Source organism: Sebastes umbrosus, chromosome 6 (assembly GCF_015220745.1).
Source record: "Sebastes umbrosus isolate fSebUmb1 chromosome 6, fSebUmb1.pri, whole genome shotgun sequence".
In the NCBI taxonomy this organism is placed as follows: Eukaryota; Metazoa; Chordata; class Actinopteri; order Perciformes; family Sebastidae; genus Sebastes; species Sebastes umbrosus.
The window spans coordinates 1,158,839-1,184,000 of record NC_051274.1 but is presented as its reverse complement, the minus strand read 5'-3'; the positions used below and the strand labels follow the sequence as shown (position 1 = coordinate 1,184,000).

Genomic DNA, 25,162 nt, shown 5'->3' with positions numbered 1-25,162 from the left:
AGGGATCATGAGGGTAACATGCTAAAACACCATGACAGATAGAACTATTTTTGTATCTTAGTCTGTAATACTTGTGAGATTATGGTTTTCTCTTAAAAGGTCTGGTACGCTAGCTTGTGGACATGTTCCCCTCTAGAGACGAGCATTCGATGACAGCTGAGCGGCGAGAGAAGCAAAGTTTTTCTCCGCTTATGACTCAAACTTGGGATGTACTTTCAACCCACTGTAATATAAATGAGAACAGGAAGTGGGTCGGGTGACCTCGAGGTTCTTCCTGTATGTTGGCTCTCTCCTGTAGCCATGTGAACTTGTAAGCTCACTAATAATTCATTCAGAACAACATTCAGAGTGACCCCTACTTCTACTAATCTACTGAAAGTGCGACTGCCAACACAGTTTTGTTCATTGAACCAGTACATCAGGATGCTCTTTTCTAAGACACGCAACATGCAAACAGATAGCTACACGTGGACGCCATCAAAAAGCACAAGGATCTATTTACATGCCAGAACAGGGGGGGGGACTTAGCCAACACAACGGCAAGAATTTCACAATCCTATTATATGTGATAATGGGCCGAGGAGAGACGACAGAAAAGACAACTGAATGGGAAAAAGGCAAAAAAGAAAGCAGAGCCCAGCAGCCGCACTCTACGCCCTGCGCAAACACAATTACTGCTTTGAGACGTGCTCAATTTGACTATCATCACAGACATGTGTGTGTGTGTGTGTGTGTGTGTGTATGTGTGTGTGTGTGTGAGAGTCAGCAGGCTGGATTGACTGTCGGCTTTTCTCTAAATAGGCGATGAGGAAGACAACAACAGCAAAGAGCCATGTCAAATCGATAATCCCATAAATTCTCCAGGAAAATGGGGAGTGAAATGTAAAAACTATGGGATGTTTAGCCCCCCAGGCTACGACGGCAGGACCCGAGGATTACGTACCACTGTGTTCCTAATAAGAGAGGATAATGAAAACTTGAAAGGTGACGTGTGGCCCTGCTGTCATGTGAAATAACAGCTTAATCCAGGTCCATTTGACGCTGCGTCGCTTTAGTCCACTTCTCGGTCTTTTCAACCTCTTTCTCTGTTTGCTTCCGTGCACGGTCTTTTCTGTTGGGAGTTATTTACTCTGACTATTAAAGGGGATCTATTATGCTTAAGTTCAGGTGCATACTTGTATTTTGGGTTTCTACTTGAACATGTTTGTTGTTGTGATTGGTCAGCCGAACCAAACTTTTTGGACACTGCTTCAGCTATGCTGTAGCAAGCTTTGTTTGTTTGCCCACTAGGCAAAGTGTGTTATGTGGTGACATCACCACGTTACTTAAGAAAAGGTGGGACTTTGAGCAAGGCGTTACAGGCAGTTCAGGAGCAGTGTTTCTGTGGGAGAGAGTAACTCCCTCTGGTCTGGACTTTGGGCTTTGTAAATTTGCTGACCTTTGACATGCACAAAAACTATATAACATACTAGGACTGTCAAAGTTAATGAGATATAACGCGTTATTACGAGGGTTTCTGGACAATATCTGTCATTGTTTTGTGTTGTTAATTGATTTCTAATAATAAATATACATACACATGCATAAAGCAAGCCCATTAGCCCACTCCAATGTTGATAAGCGAATTAAATACTTGAAAAATCTCCCTTTAAGGTACATTCTGAACAGATAAAAGATGTATAATTAATTTGCGATTAATCGTGATTAACTATGGACAATCACGCGATTAATCGTGATTAAATATTTTAATTGATTGACAGCCCTAGAAAAAGCACAGAAGCATTATAGGTCCCCTTTAATGTGGGTTTTTCAAACAGAGACACTATGAGGGGACATTAACATGAGAAGGAAGGTGTTGTTTGAAAGTACAGCAGCTGCCTGCTCTCACTGTCTCTGCTTATTAGTCATGCAAACATAATCAAAATCATGTGGAGAGCAGTCAGGCTTGTTCACAGAACTGTGCTTTGTACATTCTGTATCTTTTTGAGCTGACTATTGTCCGTCCTTTAACCTGTTTCTGCACCTACAGAGCCACCAAGCCAGCTGAGGACACTTGAGCAAGGACTTGGCAGGTGTTTAAAGTTTTAGCACCTCACCCCAAATCCCCCGGAAAACAATGTACGGTGGAGACACAGAGAGTTACGTCGTTGAACCGCTTCTGAATGTTTCATAAGGACCCCGAGCCTGGAGGATAAGTGAGACTGACATTGGCATTGAGAGAGAGCAGGGGGAGAGACGAGAGCTCGAGAGAGAATATGGAATTATGCAGAGAATTCAGATGTTTGTCGTGATGTGAAGAGCGCCCGGCGTTTATCTCGGCATACTGTAGATGTACTGTTAGCACTCATTACAAGCCTTATTCTGTGAAGCGGGAACACAGGGGGGAAATCAGAATGCATCCACCCACGAGAAAAAGAGGGAAGAACATACAGCTCTAAATCAATCCCCATCCATCTGTCTATATGCATCAACATCCTCCTACAGCCTTCTTTACATGGCTTTAGATGAGGACTGCTTAACTATCCTCTGAGCGCAGGATCACATATTTATAGATACAGTGACACAATGTGTTCTTATTCTTTCCGACTGAAATTAATTAAATCAAACAACTGAAACTGTTTTGTACAGCGTTACTGAGGATTAAGGGATTTCTAGAATATGATCATGTTGTTTGTTTTTATTACTTTATGTTAATTCCCTTTTCCTTGTACTTGTTTAATCATTTCAAAGTCAAAACAGTCAAATTCCATCTAATTAGTTTCTAAAACAAGTTTGTCTTAGTTGACTGCTGTAAAAAGGCTTTTAGGGTGATATTTAGGGGAGAGTGGGGTAAGGGCCAATTTTTACCTATGTTGTCTTCTGGGCAAGGAAAAGGGAGACGGAAGTACAATTAAAACATCTACCATTATTTTAGGATGTCTCCTATCAATTGAATTTATAAGAATGTATCTATGAAGGGCCCTGAAAATATGACTTCTGGAAAAAAAAGTGTTCCTGTGGCTCAACTTGCCCCAGGTTAAAGTGGCAGTAGGCAGAATATTTTTGGCATCATTGGGCAAAAATTCTATAATAACCTTTCAGCATATTGTAATTCAAGTGTTCTGAGAGAAAACTAGACTTCTGCTCCTCCTCATGGCTCTGTTTTCAGGCTTTAGAACATCTAGCCCGTGACGGCAGACTTTGGCCAATCACCAGTCATTTCAGAGAGAGAGCGTTCCTATTGGCTGTTCATTCAACGGAGGCAGCTGTCAATCACTCGCAAACTCCGATCAAACGGTCAAACTAGGCAGCGCTGATCAAATATGAATTAATATTCTGTTACTGTAATGCCTATTTCTCACGTAAAATGTTTTCAGAAACATCTTGTAGTGTACTGTTCTCATTTTACAGCTGAACAGTACACTACAAGATGTTTCTGAAAACATTTTGATCGGAGTTTGTGAGTGATTGACAGCTGCTCAGAGACAGCAGGCTCCAGCTCGGCTCTGATTGGTTGTTTTCCTCCGGTCTGTGAAATCTTGTCGATGCCGTTATGAGCACCGGAGGACACCGGATTATTTTCAGATTACCTGTCTCATGCACTACTGTCAGGATATAGTTTTATAAAAATAACTTTTTTTAATCATGTTTGCTCCATTTCTAGCTACTGCTGCTTTATCTACAAATTCTTCTGCTTCTCCCCCCCATAGCCAGATAGAAATATCGGATGCTTCCTGAACTATGGTCACATTATAACAAATTGCATAATTGCACAGAAACAAACAATTTACCCACTGGCTCATCTTACCCCACTCTCCCCTACTGTTTAATTAATACATCAAATAAATAATTCTAAAATCTAGTTGCCACCAGCTGAACTAAGCCCTCACATCTGGACAGTGTGCTGTGTTACCTGCGCAGCAGCAGTTTGGGATGGTTCTTGCTCTCCAGGTTGCGGTCGATGAGGTCCGACAGCAGGTGTTTGAGGACGTCGGTGGCGTACTCCAGCCGCCCCTGCAGGGCCGTCATTATAAGCGAGGCCACGTTGCCGCGGTCCCTCATGGAGAACGAGCGCTGCATTTCCAGCGTCCGGATGAAGGTGAGCAGGAACAGCTTGTTGTTGATGAGCTGGCCGAACAGCTTCAGGGCCTTCTCCACGTTCTGCTGGCCATTCCCCGACACCTGGACAGAAGAGGGACGGAGAGCAATGCGTGTTCAGTTTTCAGCACTAATTTGAATAATAAATGTCCAGTCATAATTTGCAGTGAGCTGAATGTGTTTTGAACAGGATTGCTGCTTTTCAATTTCCATCTCGACCTTGTCTCACACAAAATAAAGATTTTTTTTCAAAGGCACCAAACCCTCACTCATGTTTCACTCCAGGCAGACAGAAGTTCCCACTCATGGTGAGTAACTGAGAAGATCTTAATCAATTATTGACCCGGGTCTGTTGAAAAGCATTGTACACCGAGTTAGCTGCCATTTCACTTTCAAGTCAAATGTCAAATAACTTGCCCGGGTAAGACAATCCTAAAGTGACAAAACTCACTTTCTTTGTATCTGTTTGAGTGCACGTCACTGTTTTTTTAAAAAGTTTGGATATCTATCTAATTTGGGTCCTTTTGAAAGAAAAACTTGGGCCTATCTTATGCAGCTTTCTGGACATCACTGTACTAAGAAGTGACACTTTGACCTCCACCATACAGGCCTTCTCTGATCTGAACCAGCACTCCTCTACCTACCCAGGCACAGGGTTTACGTTAGCTGGTATCATGTGTAGTTGTCCAGCAGATTAAATTATCAACAGCTAAAATGTCCATTGGGAAATATGCCAAATAAATAAATAAATACAATTATTAATTAATTAATAACATATTAAATACCCTAGTATTGTAAGATATGTTGCCAAGACAACTTAAACATAAATGTATATTATACAAAAGTTGAAATGCCTCCACTCCGCTGTGCTTTTAATCCAATACACTTTTTGTCAAATTCAGTGAATATAATTCTAGAATATTAACGGCCATATTGGCTGTCAAAAAAAAGGTCTAGTGTTAACCCAGACCAGCCAACTTCTTCCCGGTAAACCAATCCCATCCTGCATCACACATAATCAACAACTAAAATGGTGGACCTCTATCAGGATGGATCTCTTTATCCCAGATAGTTTCATCCTCTGGACTGTGTTCCACATCAAATAAACTCATTTCCCAGCACCACTCTGGCCCCCGTGAAGAGGAGCGAAAAGTGTTAACCAGCCAGTTCCCCCCCCCCCATTGGAGGAACCCACAGTCCTGCTTGAGGACTGGGAATTACTCAGTTCATTACCCCTCATGCTGCAGCCACTAGTGGATGAAATAGCCATGTGCTGGGACCCTGTTTTCCATGAGGGAGGTGTATATACGTATGCGTGCTACCCGGCATGGTTGGCTATATGTGTGAGACCAGAGGGTGGACAGCATAAGTGGCACACTGGTATCCTTTTCCCCTCCAGCACTTTGCCGCTTATGGAGGTTACCCTGCAGGGAGAGTGGTAGGGGCAGACACCACTCTCTCCCTAGCTCTCTTTCTACCTCAGTTTGACTGTCTCTTTGCCCTTTCTTCATGCATTTGCTGCCTAGATGTCTCAGTCATCTTCTCTTTCTTGCCCTCCGTCTCTCTTGTTACCTCCAGTTCTCTGAGGACGGGATGATCCTCTATGCCGGGGAAGAGGACCCTCATGGCGTACGTCCTGTAGTCCAAATGGGGGATACCAGCTCTGTCCAAGTCACTGGTCAGCTCATTGATGTCTGTCTGCAGCTCGGCGAAGGCTGGGAGAGACAAGAAAGAGAAACGGGTTAGGAGGGAATACTTGTTGCATGAGAATAAACCGTCCTCCAGTCTATTTTGGCATTTCTATGATATTTCATATTTATTTGAGTCATTTCCTGACTAAGTTGATTCGCCACACTGTTTGCCAACATTTTTGTGACAAATAACTTGATATAAAATGAAAAACAAAGGTTGTTGCTAAAATGGGATTATGACATATGACTATAGTCGAAGCTGCAAGTCATACGACATACATCTGTCTGTCAGTTTGTCTCTCTAGTTAGTTAGCTAGTTAGGAGTAGTTAGCTAGCCCAACTTGTTGCATTAGCTAACTGAGGGTTTTCATTTTATTTTGTAGTTTCCTCCACCTTAGTTTAGTGTGTTTATTTTCACAATGGCATTTCTGTGTGCGGTGAACGGCTGCAATCTACACAAAATCCCACAAGCAGAATAAGCACAACACACCGACCCTGTCACTTGCTCTCTTCTTTACCGTCTCCTGCTGGAGATACATTAACGGAAAGCAGCCGATGCTGTGTTAGAGGTTTGCCAACCTATTACAGGTCCGGACGACGGGGAGCACAACTTTCAGCCCAAAAGAAAACAAGAGAAAAGTCCCGTAAGAGAAATAAACGAATCACAGTGCAGCCCGGTGCTGTGTCGATGCTGAGAGCTGAGCCGAGAGCCGCCGGTGCTGGTGGACTGTGCACCTCCAAAACGTCCCAAAACTGCATTTCAAACGTCGAACCTTGGCAACATGTCTATCCGTCCTTCGGTGTGGCGGTGCGGCTCCTCGGTGTTGAAGCAGCCAAAAGGAGGAGACGGTAAAGAATAGAGCGAGTGAGAGAGAGTCGGTGTTTTGTGCTAATTCAGCTGGGTTGAGAAACGATGCAATCTGGTTGCCATGGTAATGAATTACGTCTGACTATTAACCACAACTCCATTCTCTGTTTGAAAAAGAACCAAAAAATAGGAAGTAAAACTGGCTGGAGGGAGGCTTTAACCCCCATGGACCAAATATGTGAATCCTTCTCATCTTCATTGGTGTTTACTACCGTTATCATGAAGCTGACAGCTAAAGCCCAAGATAGTCTTCATGTCAGAGAAACTCAATATTTCACATCTCTCCCTTAAAAAACACAGACCTCTCTCTCTCTCCCTCTTTCACACACACACGCTCCCCTTTCTCACTCGATTTTATCTACGAGCCAGTAAATTGGCTGTAGCTAAGGGTCCCAAAGAGATGTGTGTCATCTCAGTGTGAGGCTGCAGGTGAGCACTAGTTAATTGGCTCCATCCTGACTGACTCCTGTTCAGGCCCACGGCTCTGTTGCTCTGCTTCGCCGCCCTCGGGGAGGCTCCCCATCTGCAGCCTATCACAGGAGCAGCAGCAGTCCCCCTAATGCCCCCCTCAAAACGCCGCCGACTACAACCGGTCTCAGCCCTCACCTCCTGGCCCCCTGCGACTCCCTGGTTTACACACCGACACACGGGCTCACATGCACACATGGAGTGTGTATACTCATAAGGAGGAACCGAGTTACCTATCTAAATCCACCCCGCGGGGCAGTACACTCCTGGTCACTGCTAATGGTTAAAACATTAATCTTTCCTTTCCCAAGGCTGCCGGTGTGTGACTGATTCCCCCTGTTCGCCTGTCTGTCTGTCATCTTACCATCCTGGAAGTTTGCTGCAATGGGATGTTTTTTTTTCACTGCATAACAACACTGGGAGAGTCGACCAGGGGTGGCTGGAGGGGATAAATAATATGTCTGGCTGATGAAATCCCCTGAACACTGTCAAACCTCACTTTTGCCATCTCAGCGATTGGCTTTAATGACCCCGATGATGACATCAGGGGCCAATCAGCAGTGTTCATTTGAAGGCATTGTTGGTGAGCTGCTTTGTGGAATGGTGGCTGGAGGTCAACCTGAAGTTATCTGTGGTCCTCCAAGTGGCTCAAAGGTCAAAGGTGAAGCTGGAAACTTGAATTTCCCTCGGGATCAATAAAGTGACTATCTATCTATCTATCTATCTATCTATCTATCTATCTATCTATCTATCTATGTATCTAGATGGACAACATGACAGCTCCCCTTAAGTGAAGCAAAAGCATCTCCATCGCCCCCTGGTGGCTGGCTGCAGTACAGGTCATAAATCCCGCCCCCTCCATGTTAGCGGATGGGACATTGGGCCAAACTAAAAAGTCAAAGTACACATCAAATAAATGTTTCCCAAAGATGGTTTTTGTCATTTTAGGTAGTTCTTGTCACGCTGATGTATGTTCAAGTGTTCATTTGTCTGATAAGTTTGGTTTTATTATTTGATGTTATGAGAATAGGCTAAGACATCATGATTGACAGCTGCTCTGAGCGAAGCAGTCGCGGAGCCGGAGGCTCGGGAATTGTACGAGAGAGGAGATGTAACTTAACTTTTCATAACTGTAACCAGTCTGTGTAATAGAACGTGTGTCCATTTGATCATAAATGTAGTCATAGAGATATTATGGTTAGTTGTTGTGTCTTTCTAGCCAAACAGCTACCGTGGTGCTAACGTAGCAGCTAGGTGGCTCATGCTAACAAACTGCGGCCATGCTTGGCTCGTCATTGGCTCATGTGGGTGTGTGGGCGGGACCTTGATACAGCAGCTCAAGCCCCCCCGATCACTACTGCGCAGACTCTGGCTCCAAATGACGCCAACATCTCAAGATGGCAGCTTCTGTATCAGGATATTTTGGCTTCACTTTTGTACAGTGGGAGGAAGTGGAGACGCGTCGTCCATCTATACAGTCTATGACCCTGAGCCACAATGGGGGAGTGTGTTTCAAAGTGGCCCTGTGTTTCATACTGTCGCTTGTCGGCATTCATTGTTCACGTTTACGGGACTCATACACATATACAACTAGACACAGGTGTGAAGACACACACGCTGCATAAAAAGATAAATGTGAAATTATCCCTCCAGTTAAGACGTGAATAAGATGTAATAAGCATAACGTGCCTCTCGCTGGGAGTAGCTTAGGGTTACTCTAATGAGAAACTCTGTATTCATGTGTCAGTTTGTGTGTGAGTCTGTATCCAGCATGCAAACTAGAAAGCAGTAAGAACTGCACGGACTCACTACACGACGAGACGGGTCGCATGCGGGGCTAACTGACTTAACATATGTGTTGTGATGTATAACCAGGGTGATTCACTGACCCACATTTGGAGACATTTCCACTGCATTATTCAACACACACAGACCACCAGTAATTTACTTTCTGTACAATATATATATATATGTTATGTGATTACAGTGAAATGCATTCACCAGCCCCAGTCAGCTACACGAGTGATGGAGCAGCCTCTGAAATTACTGCAAATGGAGCAAAGCAGACCCATAATCACCCGACAGCAGGCTGCTACACTGTGTCTGTCTGCTGACTATACTATTCTCATACTAACCTTCTTTGCACTCGAGGGCAACTCGTGACTCCAGGTTGTCCATTTGCATCTGCAAGCGCTTCAGGGTGAGGTCGTTTTCGCGCGACTTCCGCTTGTAGGCGATGAGGACGAGGATGACGATGATGAGGAGGAGGCCTCCGCCGGCAGCGATGCTCACGATGGCCGGGAGGGTCAGCAGGCTGTCGGACATGATGTGGACGGCACCGGGAGAGACATGGAGACCACCTACCTGAACCTGCAGAGAGAAACACAAACACGCAGAATTACATTTAATGTTAAATCAGTGTAGTTTAGAACAGTGTTTCCTTACCTTTTACCTTAAGGGACCCCTTTTCCATCCTTGAGTAAACTGACAACCTCTGACTAAGTGACTTGTTCATGGATATTTCATATTATATTCAATACATAACAATATCATATCCAAACAACTGACATACTGTACAATTAACCCAAATACTGAACGCAAGAACAGTAGAGATGAGTTATTTTTAGGAACTTTTAACACAAATCTCTGTCTGTATTATGCATTTTTTTATTTGAGCAACCATACATACTTAATGGGCTTCTTTTCTGACAAATTCAGTGTTTTCTTCTCTCTGACTCTTGCACCATTGTTCTATCAGCTCTTTGGTTGTTTTAACGGCTGTTCAAGCAGAGAGAGCAGGCTCTGTGAATACAGCTTGTGTTCATGTCTCCACCGTGCTCTTATCCTGTGAGATTTGTTTTAAATGGACTGTTTTTAACTTCTTACACGTATAAATCATTGCAGGTCGGTGTCCCATGCGCGCTCGCGTGTGTCTACGCTGTTCAGACTCAGACTCCAACACAAACTACACGGAAGCACCAAAACCTCTTGGTTGTATTTAGTGAAGGCCGTCTCGTCTGTTAAACAGTGTTGGCTGCTGTCGGAGGACACGGAGGAGACCATAGCTTTGGTCTCCAGGACGGGAGTCTCTGCTGTACTCTGCTCCTCTGCCTGCCTGCCTTCACTCACACACCGCGCTCGTTCTCACTCGCTCAGCTCGCTCCACTCTCACGTGCATGCGCGCACACTCCACACTGCAGAAGAGTTAGTTTAGCTCTGAGAATATCTAGTGAATGTACAGTGGACGTTTGTGCAGAAATAACTGCTGCAGCTCCTCCAGACCAACAGAGGTTTCCTGTGTCTTGTGAAGTGACGGGGCTCTGCAGAGAGAAACGTTATCGTCTCCGACCAAAACTCCAGTGTCTCCCCTGTTCCCTCCGGCCGTGGTCGGGAGGCTGAAGCAGTAAAAGCCAACACTAGGATCAGCATTGATTCATGGAGAGACCTTCGTCTGGTCAGCTAACATTACTGCCAAGCAGCTGAAATATAGAGTGATATTGTGCTTTTAGCTGACGTGTGGCGCCTCACTGTTTTGATCGATGCTCGTTCATGTCTATGTAAAGCGAGCACAAGCACAAGCGCGAGCAACAGGACGCTGACTTTCGTTGACTTAACAGCCACAGGTGTCGCTGTTAACAAGCAATTTCTGATTCTTACATAGAGTCCCTTAAGGTGTAGGTCATTTTTTTTTATAATCCAAACTTTAAGAATAACAATTTCATTTAGTTTTCTTCACAGAAATGAATGAAATGCAACTTTATATTTTTTTTAAAAGTTGTCTTACACCCCTTAAAACCAAGAAGGCCTCACGACCCCCCGTGAAGCTTTGGCGACCCCTAGTGGGGGTTGGGATCCACAGGTTGGGAACCAATGATTTAAAAGATCCTTTAAACTAAAAACAGAGGAAGACACAAAATGTTTAAAAAAAAATCTGATGACCGGTCTTGAGATCTGCATGATAACTGAGCAATGCATGAGCTAAGTCTCAAAAATATGGGGGGTGGAAGTAACAAAAATTAATTGATATTAATTGATAAAAATGGAGGTGATGAAAATGCATGTGAGCTGAAAAATGGAGCCCTAAAAATGGATGTGAAATGAAAAACTGAGAGATAAATTAGCGAGTGATTTGATTAATATAAAGCTGATTTGACTAAAATATTTGTGATATGATGAAAACAGAGCCATGTTTCATCATTTTCCAAACATCAACATCCAACTGACATTTATCGTTTACAGCACGCAATTTTTGTTACTTCCGACCAAAATGTCAAAGGTCGAGGTGCGCTTTGCTGAGTGGGAATGGTCCTTTTTTTTGATAGGGCGGAAGTATTAAAAATTGTGTGCTATAAACGATAAATGTCAGTTGTGTGAATTATGAATGGTCGACAGCTGATTATCAGATCAACACTGTTTCAAATAAAATGTCAGTCAAGTTTATCAAATCAGTTTGACAATTTGTCACTCTATTTTTCAATTCACATACATCTTCATCACTTCCATTTTCAATTCATATGCATTTTCATCACTTCCCTTTTCTACAATTATTATTTGTTACTTCCACCCTTGAGGCCACTTTCCTGAAATGATGAATGGTAATTTTGTGTTGTGAATGCTGAATGTAAGACGGGGAAAATGATGAAACATGGCTCTGTTTTCATCATATCACGACTGTTTTAGTCAAATCAGCTTTAAATTAACCTAATCACTTGATCATTTATCACTCCATTTTTCATTTCACATGCATTTTCATCACCTCCATTTTTATCAATTCGTTTTTTTTTTTACTTCCAACCCTCATACAGACCTCCTGTCAAAACATAGGTAAATATTGCCTGCTGAAATTGATACTGAGTGCAAACACATGCGGCCGCCTACGCGCTGACGTCGAGAGGGAAATAGTCCGGGGCTTGCACTCAATAAGCGAACAGACAACTAAAAATAATTGCCATGGATTCTGGCAGAACCTTTTGACAGCTAGAGCACACTCATGCTGGTCTCCCTTTGACCTCTTTTCTTCAGCTGAATGAGCAATGATGAGAGCAAGAATAATGGAGTTTAGAGGCCAGCTATTATGAAGAAGAAACCACAAATACAGGGATCGACGGAAATAGAGTGGAAGAGGAAGTTAGAAAGATGGACACTAGCAAACGCACATACTGACCATGACTTTGTATTGTCCGGTGAGGTTGGGCGGCTCGCACAGCAGCTGGCTCTCAGACACAGTGACGGAGCAGGGGGTCTCTCCTATCAGCACGGTGTAGTTGAGCTTCACCCCTCCTGATGTTGGGGGAACCAGGTTTCTGCCCTGTGGGCACGCGGAGATGGACAGAGGGGTGTGGAATTAGGAGAAAACACTCACAAACACATGGCTCATTGAAGATGAAGACAATTTTAAAAAGCCCACAAAGCCAATATGTCCCCTATAAACAAGGTAAATTACATCCCTAGGTTTGGGCACAGCTGTGGCCAAATGTGACTCCATACTGAGATCAAACAAGGTGATATATTTCACAGTGGCGGTAAGTGGGGACAGCTGGCAATCAGGATGAAAAAAATGAAATATATTCCTCAATGAATTCCAAGTCTGTCAACTACAAGACCTCTTACAACCAATATAATGAGAGAAAATATATATGTAGCTGATATCCAGAGTCATTTAGCAAGAAGAAGAGTCAGTGTCTTGTCCAGGGACACTGTGATAAGTCTGTTGTGGGGGTTGAACCATAGACTGTATTTAAGAAGTGGACGTGGTAACCGTGACGTCACCCATTGGTTTGTGGTCTACCACAAAGCCTCGAATTTGGCGTTTTGGCTGTCACCATCTTGGTTTTTGGCCGTCGCCATCTTGTTTTTTGCAACCAGAAGTGACACAAGACGGTGGAGCTAAGTACAACTGAACGTTGAACAAGACATTTTTAGGCGACCAAAATGATATAATTAAAGGTACAGTGTGTAGGATTTGGTGGTATCTAATGGTGTAGTTGCAGATTGCAACCGAGTACCCCTCCGCCCACTCCTCCCTTTCCAACACTCTGTAACGTGAGCCGCCGAGTGCAAAACGCACTGTCCGCCTCACTCAGAGGCCATCCATACCATAATAACACTACTTTAGGAGCAACGGAAGTCAGAAGCCAGCTGATGGTACCACGCTTTTGCACTTTGAGGCTCACATAACCGTAGTTTCACAAGCGTGTCGGAAAACTGAAAAAACACTGTGAAAGGGTTAAAGTTGTTGGACGAAAACACAGACAACTCCCAGACCGGACAACGCCGTGGTAGTGACCTGTCAATCACAAGGTAGCCCCGCCCTAAAGCGTCCCCTGCTTTATGGTCTATCTGACTCTAAATGGGATCATCATTTACTAAATGAATATCATGCTGTATTGAAGAAGTCTTGAAACTAGTGATTGAGACCATAAACTCATGTTTACAATGTTTACTGAGGTAATAAATCAAGAGAGAAGAAGGATCATTTTCTCATAGACTTCTATACAACCAGACTTCTTTTTGCAACCAGAGGAGTCGCCCCCTGCTGGCTGTTAGAAAGAATGCCAGTTTAAGGCATTTTCACATTGGCGTCACTTTTCAGACCTGGAGGTTGCCTTTTGGGTTGAACCAGTAAATATTCTGTAGATTTAGATGCGTATTAATCTGCATCGTCTGTACCTTGAGAATGATGGGTGAGCCTGGTTTTTGCTCCAGGACACCAGTGGTGCTGAGGGGCTCAAAGTAAGGGTTCGGGTAGTAGAGCAGGTTGGTGTTGTTGTAGACCAGCAGCGCCTGGACGTTGTTGAAAATGAACCCAAACTCGTCTGCGTGCTTTACAGTGTCCAGCCCGGGACTGTACTCTGCCATCAGGGAGGGGGCGAAGCAGCTCATACTGGTGGTGTTCAATACTTTACACACCTAGGGAGAATGAAAAAAGACAGGAGGAAAAAATAAATCCACTTTTGAGATGCTACTGGCGGATGTGTTGCACTCAAACAGTCTACACTTTGTGCTGTGATAGCCTGAGCACCCTGAAATGAAACAAGAAATGAGATTCAGTCATCCAGGATAAGCTACAGCCAAGACATTTGGTTTCCTTTTTCTCTGGCTCCAAAATAAAAACACGCTGATCCGTTGCAAAGCCTTCTGCCTGTTTTAACCTAAAGTGTGATCTTAACTGAAACACAGTGGTATCAACGCAAACCCTGCAGGGAGCTCAGCAACCTAATAATTGGCATATAAAATCCCCAAAGGATTTATTGTCTGTCATTAAATTAAATCCATCTTTATTGGAGAGGAAGCCTCCGTAAAATCGGAAATAAATTGCTGCTACTGCTTCAGTGAAAAACACTGGTGGACAACAAGCACAAAGGATGGAGGCAGTGCTCCTCTTTCTCCTCAGGTAGAGGTTGAGCTATGGCTCTTTTATTACTTCTCTCCAGTTTTCCCAGATGAGAGACCTGTCTTCCATCCATCCTCCGCGGCTCAGTTCTAGAGGGAAGAGGGAGAGAGGATTGATTGCTGCACAGCACTCTGCTCAGAGAGCTTTTTATCTCCTTTCACTCCCTCCAAGCTCTCTCTCTGGGGAAGAAACTTAATTAGAGGTAAATATCATCAAAGCTGGTGAACGCTAGCGACTACCACGCCTCCTACCTGTTGTCTGCTGCTCGGGAGCGAGCCAAGGAGATCAATGCAAACTCATTCTGTGTAGGCTGCACCTGATTGTATTTTGCCAGCATGGTGCAAGGCGAGTTGTGGGAGTGGGAGTGCTGAGGTGGAAGGAGGGACTGGTCTCTGTACTTACTTTGTTACTTTGCTCTTGGATATAGACTTTAGTGATTTTGTGTGTTCACCACGTACAGCACTGAATCTAAAGGTGAAAATAAATGCTGATTCAAGAACTGGGATATACTGCGTGTATACATACATCACATGTGTATGGCTGCAACTAACGATTATTTTAATCATCGATTAATATATATTATATACTATTTTCTCAATTAATCCATTAATTGTTGGCCTATGAAATGTCAGGAAACATTGACAATGTCGAGCCAAATGTGACATCTTCCACTGTCTTGTTTTGCTCGACCAACAGTCCAAAGACATTCAGTTTACTATGATATAAAACAGACAAAAGCAGCACATTCTCACATTTTGAGAAACTATAACAAGAGAATATTTGGTCATTTTGCTTGAAAAACAATTATTTGATTAGATCAAAATAGCTGGCGATTGATTTCCTTTTTTGCTTTTTGCAAAATCCTAGGTGAAAGAAACATGATTCCAAAATTACAGCTGTCACAGCATATACAGTAACACACCTCTAGTCTGTAGCTACAAGGCCTGAATGCTCTGTAGTAGCTTTCCATGCTACTGAGACATTTTACTTTAGTATTCCCACTTTACAAGCTACAGTAGCTGCATGTGACAAGAGCATGGGAGCGACTCCTGACATACTTCAATGTGTGATGACATTGTTGATCCCAGTATAACACTGACTCTATGCTTGGAAAAGATAGCGATTGTTTAAAGGTGCAATGTGTAATTCCTGATCACCTGCTCCAGACAAATAGGGGGCAGCATTTCACCTCTACTACTGGGTCCATACAATCTAAATTTACAGTCATCAGTTATATATACAGTATATTAAAACACTACTAGGTAACAGCGGGGCAAGATTCGACCAAACTGTTGAAACTGCTGAGAGCCGGTCTAAATAACACTGCTATCTTATAATCCTGATGTGTGGCGTTGGCCTATAGTTTACGTTAGCCATTTTTGTGTTTACTGTGCCACTAGGCGGGTGCTGTACGGTCTGGTGTATTTTTGTTTCGTCCTCTCCGCCGACAGGAAACTATTTTGTCGGAAGTAGAGTAGGCAGCTCCGGGACATAGACCTTCAGTTAGTGGTTAGCTGTGGCAACTCGCATTCAGCCAGCTCCGGGGTCACAGCCTGCTGGCGCTAGACCTAACCTGTGTAACGGCAATAACAGAAAGTTTGCTGATCCGGCGGGGAGTCGGGGCGGTCTCTCGGGATCAGAGTCCTGGTGCTGGGGTTTGCGCTGCCTGGCTGAATGCGAGCCGCTAACCGCTAGCTTAGTCGTTTCCGAACTGGGTGGCTGGCATTTTGAATTTAATCCAATTAACAAACTATCAAAAAGCTCTACTTCTTCGGCCTCTCATGTTGGACTGAGAGGAAACTGGACGCTACAGTGACTCACTATCGTCTGTCTAGGTACAAGTGGTATTACAAGACAGGACGGGCCACGGCTAGCTGGTTAGCATGCTCATTTCAGTAGATATCTCTGCAACACAATACATAGATGTCTTTGACACAACATCAACACTGCTCTTTACATTCTGTTGAAAATATATTTTTTTTAAACTAAAATTCTGTCCTGATCGTACACATTGCACCTTTAATTCATGGACGCATAATGTTTTTTGCGGCATCTAGGAATAGATCATATGGATTATTTTTACCACTCATACAGTATGTTCAGCATCAGAATATAGGAATTAAAAGGTTTAACAGATAAAAGAGTTAAGTTGGATATGGGCTGCTTTCTTACTGTTGGCATGGTGACATGTTACATAGACAGGCCCAGATGCTCCGGCAGCATCCTCGTGACTGTCACGTTGGAACAGCGAGGCATTTGCAAGTCAACTACAGCTTTGACTACCATCTGCTCTGCCGGAGATGGATACTGTGGGGTGTTTTTTCCCTACACTGTCCTCACTTTCTCTCTCTATTTTACTTAAATAAATCCTTTCCTTCGCTGAATCCTGTCAGGATAGAAAACTGCTGCTATCATGTAGGATGTTTTTCAGGCTGCGTGGCAATTGAGTCTGACGTGTGTAAATCCAAAGCGATGAGCGAGTAAATACTGACGGGTAAATGGGGCATTGTGGGATTTGATAAAGGAAATGGGGCGTTTGGGTTCCTCTGTGGGTGGGGCAATAAATGGCTGTATTTCAGAACACCTTTGAATGACTTCTGCTTTTCAATAGATGGATTTTAAGTGTTTTTTATTAATGTGTAGTGCATTCTGTATACTCTAAAAAAGGATTTATAAGGATTACTGGATTTCCAAATACTCTACTGAATCACAAGATTAGTTTCTACCACTCCATTTACTTCTCAGCAGAATGCTACAATATATAGTCATGACATTACACTGCTTCGATTCCAAACAAAATGTATGTTTTTGCTCTCTATCTCAATAAAAACTAAATTCTTTATATAAATACAAGTATACAATAGTACATCCATCCCTTTAGGCCATGTGGAGAAAGAAGCTATACACATTGTTCAGCATTGATAAAGTGAATTGAGGTCAACACATAGAGAAAATAATTGGAATCTTGGCCTCATCTGTCTTCTTTCTCTAGTGTTGGATGGAGCCCGGGTGTTTTAAGGCAGTAACACTCCAGCCCCTCTGGCTGAATACATTACCATGATCTACTGTGCTGCTACAGCCCACTCAACCATTCAAAGGTCTCTGGCCAGAGTAGCGGTGAGAGAGACGGAGGGAGAGCGAGAGACGAGATGGACTGGCTGTGGAGATGTGCGTAGGAGAAATATGAGGGGTCGCAGAGTCAAAGGTCATCTGGAGGCTAACATTCGATAGCTAGTCATTGGCTGTTCCGCTGTTCATTCCTGTACTTTGTTACTCCTACACTGTGTCTATCTTCCTGTCTGCCTGCTGTTCCAACCGACTGTTATGCTGGCATTAATTCTAACTTCGGCTCCGATCCGGCCATAAAGGATCTGTGTGGTATTGAAGCTAGTGCAAAGCCAGAGCCAGTAGATTCATTTTCCTATAAAGATGTGTGCCACACTGGAAGTGAAAGAAATCGCCTGCTGGATGTCTTGTTGTGAGGGTGTGACTAATTTCAAACATTCTCTATAAGCACTGTGTCGTGTGTTAAAGGTTCTATATATGATATTCAAAGTATTAATATAGCATCAAACAATTATTTGCTATGTAAAGATGTAGAGGAGTAATGTCTTCCTGAGCAGAGAATTAAGTCTCTCTCCCTCTGTGTGTGTTGTAATCTGAGCTTCTTTGTGCTTTGTTGACATAGCCGGGCCGTGCCTTTTAGTGCATGTTCGTCCATGTGAGCGTGCCCCACTTAGCCCACGGTCGCCGCTCTGCACTGCTCTCATACGGCAGTTACAGCTGATAACGTCGTCCAGACTGACGGCGCCATTGCAGAAGCGTTGCACCAACGCTCCGGTTCCCCACTATATATGTTCTTTGCCGTTAGCTGCTAGGCACTGGCTAAACCGTCACCATGTTGAGAGCTGTGTGGAGGTAATAGAGTGCTGCAGGAATGAGCCCTAAAACCCGGAAATGAGTTAGCATATTTTCACTTCTGGTTCCCTCGTCTCTGAGTCAAAGGGTTTTATGAATGTTTTTTTGACTCAGATGTCTGAAATAAGCGTAAGAGATTTCAAAGTTTTTTTCTATGACGTAAAATACGTCAGTAAATGTCCCATTTGTGAATTTTGAAGATTCACGTGTCTTAAAAAAAGGCCGTTGCTAACGAGTGGCTAAATTGGAGTACTAAACATCACACTGAACTCTAGTCCGCCTTAAGCTTAGTGGTGGTGACGTGAAGTTGTCCGACCATGGTGTAGTTCCTTTATAGCCGTAGCTATACGTTAGCTTTTTACTTCTGGCGATTGCATTCACGCTTCAAACATCATAGAAATGTTGTTCATTTGTGAAGATTATCTTGCTGACCAAAACGTGTGAGTATCATAAACGTTTGTTTGCCACAGAGCTTATTTTCTGCAATAATCCGAAACCCAATGGAACAATGCCATTGGCTTTTTAGGAAACCAGGGTGATGCTAACATCCGGGATGGCGTACAAAAATACGCCATCCATACAGCACTCTATAGAAATGTTCCCATTTAGCACCTTTAATAAGTGGCTTTTCTTCTTTAACAGTCAACATGGAAGACGCTCGTGATGCTGATACTGTTGAGATGTATGGCATTGTAAGACACCTGCATAGAGCATGCAACGTAAAATACTAAATCATTAAGAACATAAATTGTTAAGTTGTGAGTGTCCATTATCGTCGCCTACAGTAATAGTCGGCGCCGCTGGTGCTCAGCGTATCAGACAATCAGCCTGATTGGCCGAGACGTGATGGGAGCCTGGCACACCCATGCTGAACACTTTCTATGATCAGCAGCAGAGCCCGACACTGACAGTCCAGGCATCTTAAGTGTGGCAAATGCGGTAGATGAAATCTTTCTGGGACAGGGAAATGTTCTGGAGCCGGAAAATAACCCTTTTAGCTTTAATCAAGATTATGATAAATGTTTCAACTGTGAATCCTGTGACAGATACAGAGCATTTCACAAAGAAAATTGTCCTTTTTTTCTCCTCCCTCTCTCGGTCTCTTTGTGAATCTGTGCAGGTTACACAAGGGAGGGAGAGAAGAGAGGCAATTTAGTGGGAGACAGGTGATCATTTGAAGGCTGGCTGACAGACAGCGGCTCTTATTGCTATAGGCTGCTCTGCTGTTTGCCTTCCTCCAGTGACAAAAGGGGAAAGGGGTAGACGGAGGGGGATGAAGGATGGGTAATTGTAACCTTAGCATTTAATAGGAATTCATTCTCTGTGGCTGTGGGGCCAATCAAGACTGTGACACAGGCTTCTTTTGCGAGGCGCTAGGTGGGGAGTTGGAAGAGACGAGGCAGGGCGGAGATGAACAACTCTCTTTCAAAGCCTCGGAAACTGACAAATCAGACGGCACGGCACCCACACACATGAGTCAAATCCCATTTCGCCAGGTCTGCGGGAGTCTCTTCGCTCATCAAGGTTTTTTTTCTCTTCTCTAAACATAAAACAGCACAGATCTATCTTCCTCTTGTAATTACTACTGTTTCATAACTCACAAAAGGTCTTTTAGGGAAACTGTGTCCTTAGAAGAGATGTAGCACAAAAAGCCCACGGCAGAGTTAGACTTTTTAGTAAAGGAACATTCACTAAGCGAGTCAGACACTTAAGGCCAATTTTAGAATAGTAATGTCAGGGATGAGATGCTGGATTTGCAGAGGGGGAGGAGGCACGTTGGGACAAACCTGTGTGGAATTCTACAAGTGAGACGTGGCATTGAGGAGGTTTTTGTGTATGCATGCATGTGCACTAACTTGTCCTGAGACCCTATAAATGAGGCCTGAGATTTAAGCAGCTTTATACAAGAGTGTAACATGTGAGTCTGTTACAGTATGGGCCAACTTGCATGTTTTCCAGTTTTCTATGCTATGGTTTACGTGCGTAGCATGTGAATGAGTGTATATCATGCACAGTGGGTATTTTGTCAAGGTGTCTGATGTATCTTTGCAAAATACAGCCCTTATGATAAATTAGAGTAGTGGTTCACAGTTGGAGGTTACTGACTGGGTCATTATATATATATATATATATATATATATATAGGGTTCACGAGATAATTACCTGCTGATACTGAATGACAACATTATATAACCCAGTTGTCATTATATAAAATATGTTTTCATTGGAGATATTTGAATTGTTGACAAATACTATACATTTAAGGTTTTCTATACAATATTCAGAGCATTAATAACACAGCAAACAACGATTTGCTATTTAAAGATAAAGAGGAGTAATGTCTACCTGAGCAGAGAATGAAGTCACTCTCCTAGCTGGGCCGGACGTGTGTGCTTCAGTGCATGTGAGCGTGCACCACTGGCTAGCTCACGGCCGCTGCTCTGCACTGCACTGCTCTGCACTGCACTGCTCTGCACTGCTCTGCTCTGCTCTGCACTGCTCTGCTCTGCACTGCTCTCATACTGTGGTTACAGACATCACGGGCGGTGTTGTCGCTGAAGCGTAGCACCCACCCACTGGTTCCCCCATGGTTAACATTAACACTGTTAGCTCTGTCAGCACTGCTGCCGCACTGTTAGCTGTGTGCTGCAGGCTCAGCCGTCGCCATGTTGAGAGCCCTTGAGAAGCAATGGATATAATCTGAATTTCGCACTTAGCACTTTTAATAAACACATTAATAAATGCCTACAACTACATGATAGTGTGTTATAAACATGTATGTACTGCTCAGACAGGGGCTTCAGTGTTACCAATTATGGCTGGGCAACATATTGATTCATCAATATCTTGATATGAGACTAGATGTAGTCTTAGATTTTGGATATGGTCAAATCAAGATATTTAAGTGGACTTTTCCTGGTTTTAAGGGCTACATTACAGTAAAGTGATGTAATTCTGAACTTACCAGACTGTTCTAGCTGTTCTATTATTTGCCTTTACCCACTTAGTCATTATATCCACATTACTGATGATTATTCATCAAAAATGTTATTGTATAAATATTTTGTGAAACCACCAGTAATCAAACCTACAATATCGTCACAATATCAATCGAGGTATTTGGTCAAGAATATTGTGATTTTTGATTTTCTCCATATGCTGCAACCCCATTACCAATTATTCAAGTAAAAAAGTGTGATAATGGAAAATACCTCTTCAGTTTAGCTGCTGAAAACTCCAAAGAACCAAGATTGGGAACTATTGTATTAGAGTATTTGTGCTGTGTTAGTACAGTGTGTTGGTCCTCCTCCTGCCCTCCTCTCACTCTCCATCCTTCCTACCCACCTTCAGTCATCCGTCTGCCCTCCCCACCTTTCCCCAGACCACGGCAAGGAAAATCCCATCCTCTTAATTAAACAAGGAGCCCCAGGACAGGGGCTCAAATGCAATTTGTAACGATTTCCCACAGCCAAGACTTTGATTATACAAGGGCTCTTTATGCTGACTGAAGACTTCTGACCGCAGTTAATCTTCCATTGAAACCCATTAGGAGTCTCCTTGCCCCCGATCATGCACACCTCCAACATTCCCCCCGATGACCCACCCACTCCCCTTCTCCTCAAACTCTGCTGTCCTCCAGCCAGCTCCATTACTGCATAACTATCCAGTCTTATTTTCCTTAAACAAGTGAAAATGTTGTTCAGGATGACTAGTGTGACATTAAAGCACAACAGGGCTTAGCAGGTGCAGGCTGGGGTGTGGAGCTGAGATTTAGTCTGAAGAAAATGCAAAGTAAACTCTTAATTAAACGCTGCATGCAGACCACTCTCACTGCCAGCTGCATTATTCAGACACTCGTTGCGCTTGAGTCGACTGGGTTCAAGCGGAAGTTAGGGAAGCGTAGAAAGCTGGAGGGGCTGTTTTAAGAGAGATAGTACTTTCTTTTTTACCCAAGCTAAACATCACTTAGCCTGCTTGTACAGCAGTATTTGGTGAGTCAAGCAGGACCTTGTTAGCGTTCATTTTCCAGCATGTAGTAGGTGTATTCAGGGAGGACAATCTGTACTGCGCTCTATGGTTAAGACATATAGTTAGTGTGTTACTGGTTCTTACATTGACAGACTCTCGGCCGGCGTATTTGACGCGGATCCTGGGCTCCTGAACCACGTCCAGGTTTGTCCCGGTCACCATCAGGGGGGTGTGGCCACTGAGGAAAAACACAAGTAGACACAGCAGGTTTAAGTAACCATGTTGGTCAAATGACATCTCATTTCTCTGTCTCAAAGATTCAAGAGGGTTGGAGGGAGGGAGAGAGAAAGAAAGAAAGAAAGAAAGAAAGAAAGAAAGAAAGAAAGAAAGAAAGTCACAAAAAGAGGAAGAAAAATAAAGCAAAAGAGAGACTAAGAAAGAAAGAAAGAAAAGAGTCACAGAAAAGGGAAGAAAAACAAAGTAAGAGAGAGAAAAAAACAGAAAGAAACAAAGAAATTCAAAGGCAAGTCTAGACTAAACTTTCTAACCCTGATATACCTACGATACGATATGATACAACTTTATTGTCAGTTTTTTACTGAAATACATTTTCACCTCTTCAGAATATTCGCCATCAGTCGAAAATAAGCGCATCAAACCGTCTTTCATCCTCAGTTTCTTTTAGGAGATAATAGCCTTTTGGAGTGGCAGATGATTAGAGATGCTTTTTAACTGACTTCGACGGCAACAATCAACTGGTTCGGATTTGTGTTTGAAATACTGAGGCAGCTGAAAGCGTATAAGGATGCAGCGGTGGTCCTGGGCTTCAGAACACAGCAGCACAAACAAAGCATGCAAACAAAGCAGGGGGGGGGGGACTGCTGGATGTGCAGCTCCCCTCGCAGCTGTTTGGGTTGGGTTGGCTGCGCCCGTCAATGTCAATGTGGCTTGCAGAATAAAGATGATATCAGGATAATAGATGATATAAAGATAATAAATGTCAGATGGGTCCGTGCTATTAGGCTGTGGGTTCACTGTAACGCTGTGCATAGTGAGTTAATGTAGATGGACATTGTGCTGTCTGTAGGCTCATTAAATTATACTCACACACTGACCTCTCCTGCTCTCTCTCTATCTAAATACATGATCTATCTATCTATCTATCTATCTATCAAAAGATGACCAACATGGTGTCCTTCTTCCCTTCATTTCCCCTCTCTTCTCCCTCTGTGCCATCACACTCTGAACATCCCCTCCACGCCGTCACTAAGCCCGAGCCATCTGCTGTCGACTCACACCTCTGATAGCACATTGTTCTACTAAGCCGCTATTTCCTCCTCATCCCTCTCTTCCTTTTAATTAGTAGTGTATGTATCTATCTGCCAAAGACGTTCAACAGATGGATCAACGCTGAATTCGATGGGAGAATCTCAGTCTCAACAGTAGCTATCCTCCCCAATCTGTGAGCGATGGCAGTTCTATCAGATCCAGACTAATTGGAAGAGAACCGAACAGTAATTGAAAGTGCAATATTGACTTGTGTCTGCTTGTTGCCACTAGCCTGGACTGGCTGGCTGTAAAGCTGTGGATAAGGGGGGGGATCCTTAGTCTGGATGACATAAGTTAAGGGTTGGTTGGTGAGGACAGGCTGTTCTCATACACCGTTCGCGGCTAAACCTATGAAAAGTAATGCACTGTAATTCATATATATCCCACAAAATCAATTTGTATGTAATCCACATAGATGAGAACCAGGAAGTATAAAAAGCGACAAACGATACGTAGGGCGGAGGTTGGAGTTGATGAGTGGGTAAAAAAACACAGAATTTTGCCCCTGGGGCCGGTGTTCATACACCGTGTGAAACCAGACATCAACATTGATTTATTTCTGCGTACTTGGTTGACACCACTTCCAAAATCATTTCAACCCAAACCACCATCTTTTCCTAAACCTAACTAAGTAGTTTTGTTGCCTAAACCTAACGAAGTTGATCTATTCCTAAACATAACCAAGTCGTTTTGTTGCTTAAACCTAACCAAGTCTTTTTTTTGCCTAAACCTAACCAAGTAGTTTTGTTGCCTAAACCTAACCAAGTCAATCTTTTCCTAAACCTAACCAAGTAGTTTTGTTGCCTTAACCTAACCAAGTCAATGTTTTCAAAAACTTAACCAAATTGTTTCCTGTGAAGATGGAAGTTTATTTTGAAAAGACTGTATGCACTTAACAAGCAGAAGTTTAAACGTGCATCACGTGTTGTTGGACATTCATAATAAAACGCACGAAAAATTTGAAATAACTTTTCGTAAGATGTCATACGAACCATTGACAACCATCTGAGGACACATTGGTGGTCTGTGGAGTGTATATGGTGCACTACGCGAAAGACAAGTGTAGTCTGTGACTTTACCTTGCAATGCTCCAGTCTGGTTCAATGCGCTGGACAGTAGGGTCCTCTATGTACTCGAAGGTGAGGCTCTCCCTGATCTGGGCGCGGTCCACGCTCACGCTGATCTGCACTTGACCAACCCCGGACAGGGAGGGGGCAGAGTAGCAAACGATCTCCGTCATGGTCCGTCTGCAAGTGAAGCATGAGAGGAATTATTGAAATCTGTACATAGTAAAGGCCGTCTCTATGAAAAAAATAAAGCTACATATGAGCACAGAAAGTACCTGCATGTTTTGCAAAGTCTAACTAAATATACACTTAATGAACGATTTATCATTAACAATATTTTCTGAACATGGAGCTTCTATTTAGGTGAGCAAAAAAACCCTCC

At 43.3% G+C, this 25,162-nt stretch overlaps 1 protein-coding gene across 1 annotated transcript in view; it reads right to left on the bottom strand.

Annotated features, from left to right (window-relative positions):
• The window catches only part of plxna2 (plexin A2), a 275,749-nt gene that overhangs the window by 41,921 nt on the left and 208,666 nt on the right, over positions 1–25,162 (bottom strand). The window contains 7 exon segments of the mRNA XM_037773809.1: positions 3,893–4,161; positions 5,650–5,792; positions 9,240–9,474; positions 12,269–12,412; positions 13,774–14,013; positions 22,529–22,622; positions 24,793–24,960. Coding sequence (XP_037629737.1) covers positions 3,893–4,161; positions 5,650–5,792; positions 9,240–9,474; positions 12,269–12,412; positions 13,774–14,013; positions 22,529–22,622; positions 24,793–24,960 — 1,293 coding nt within the window.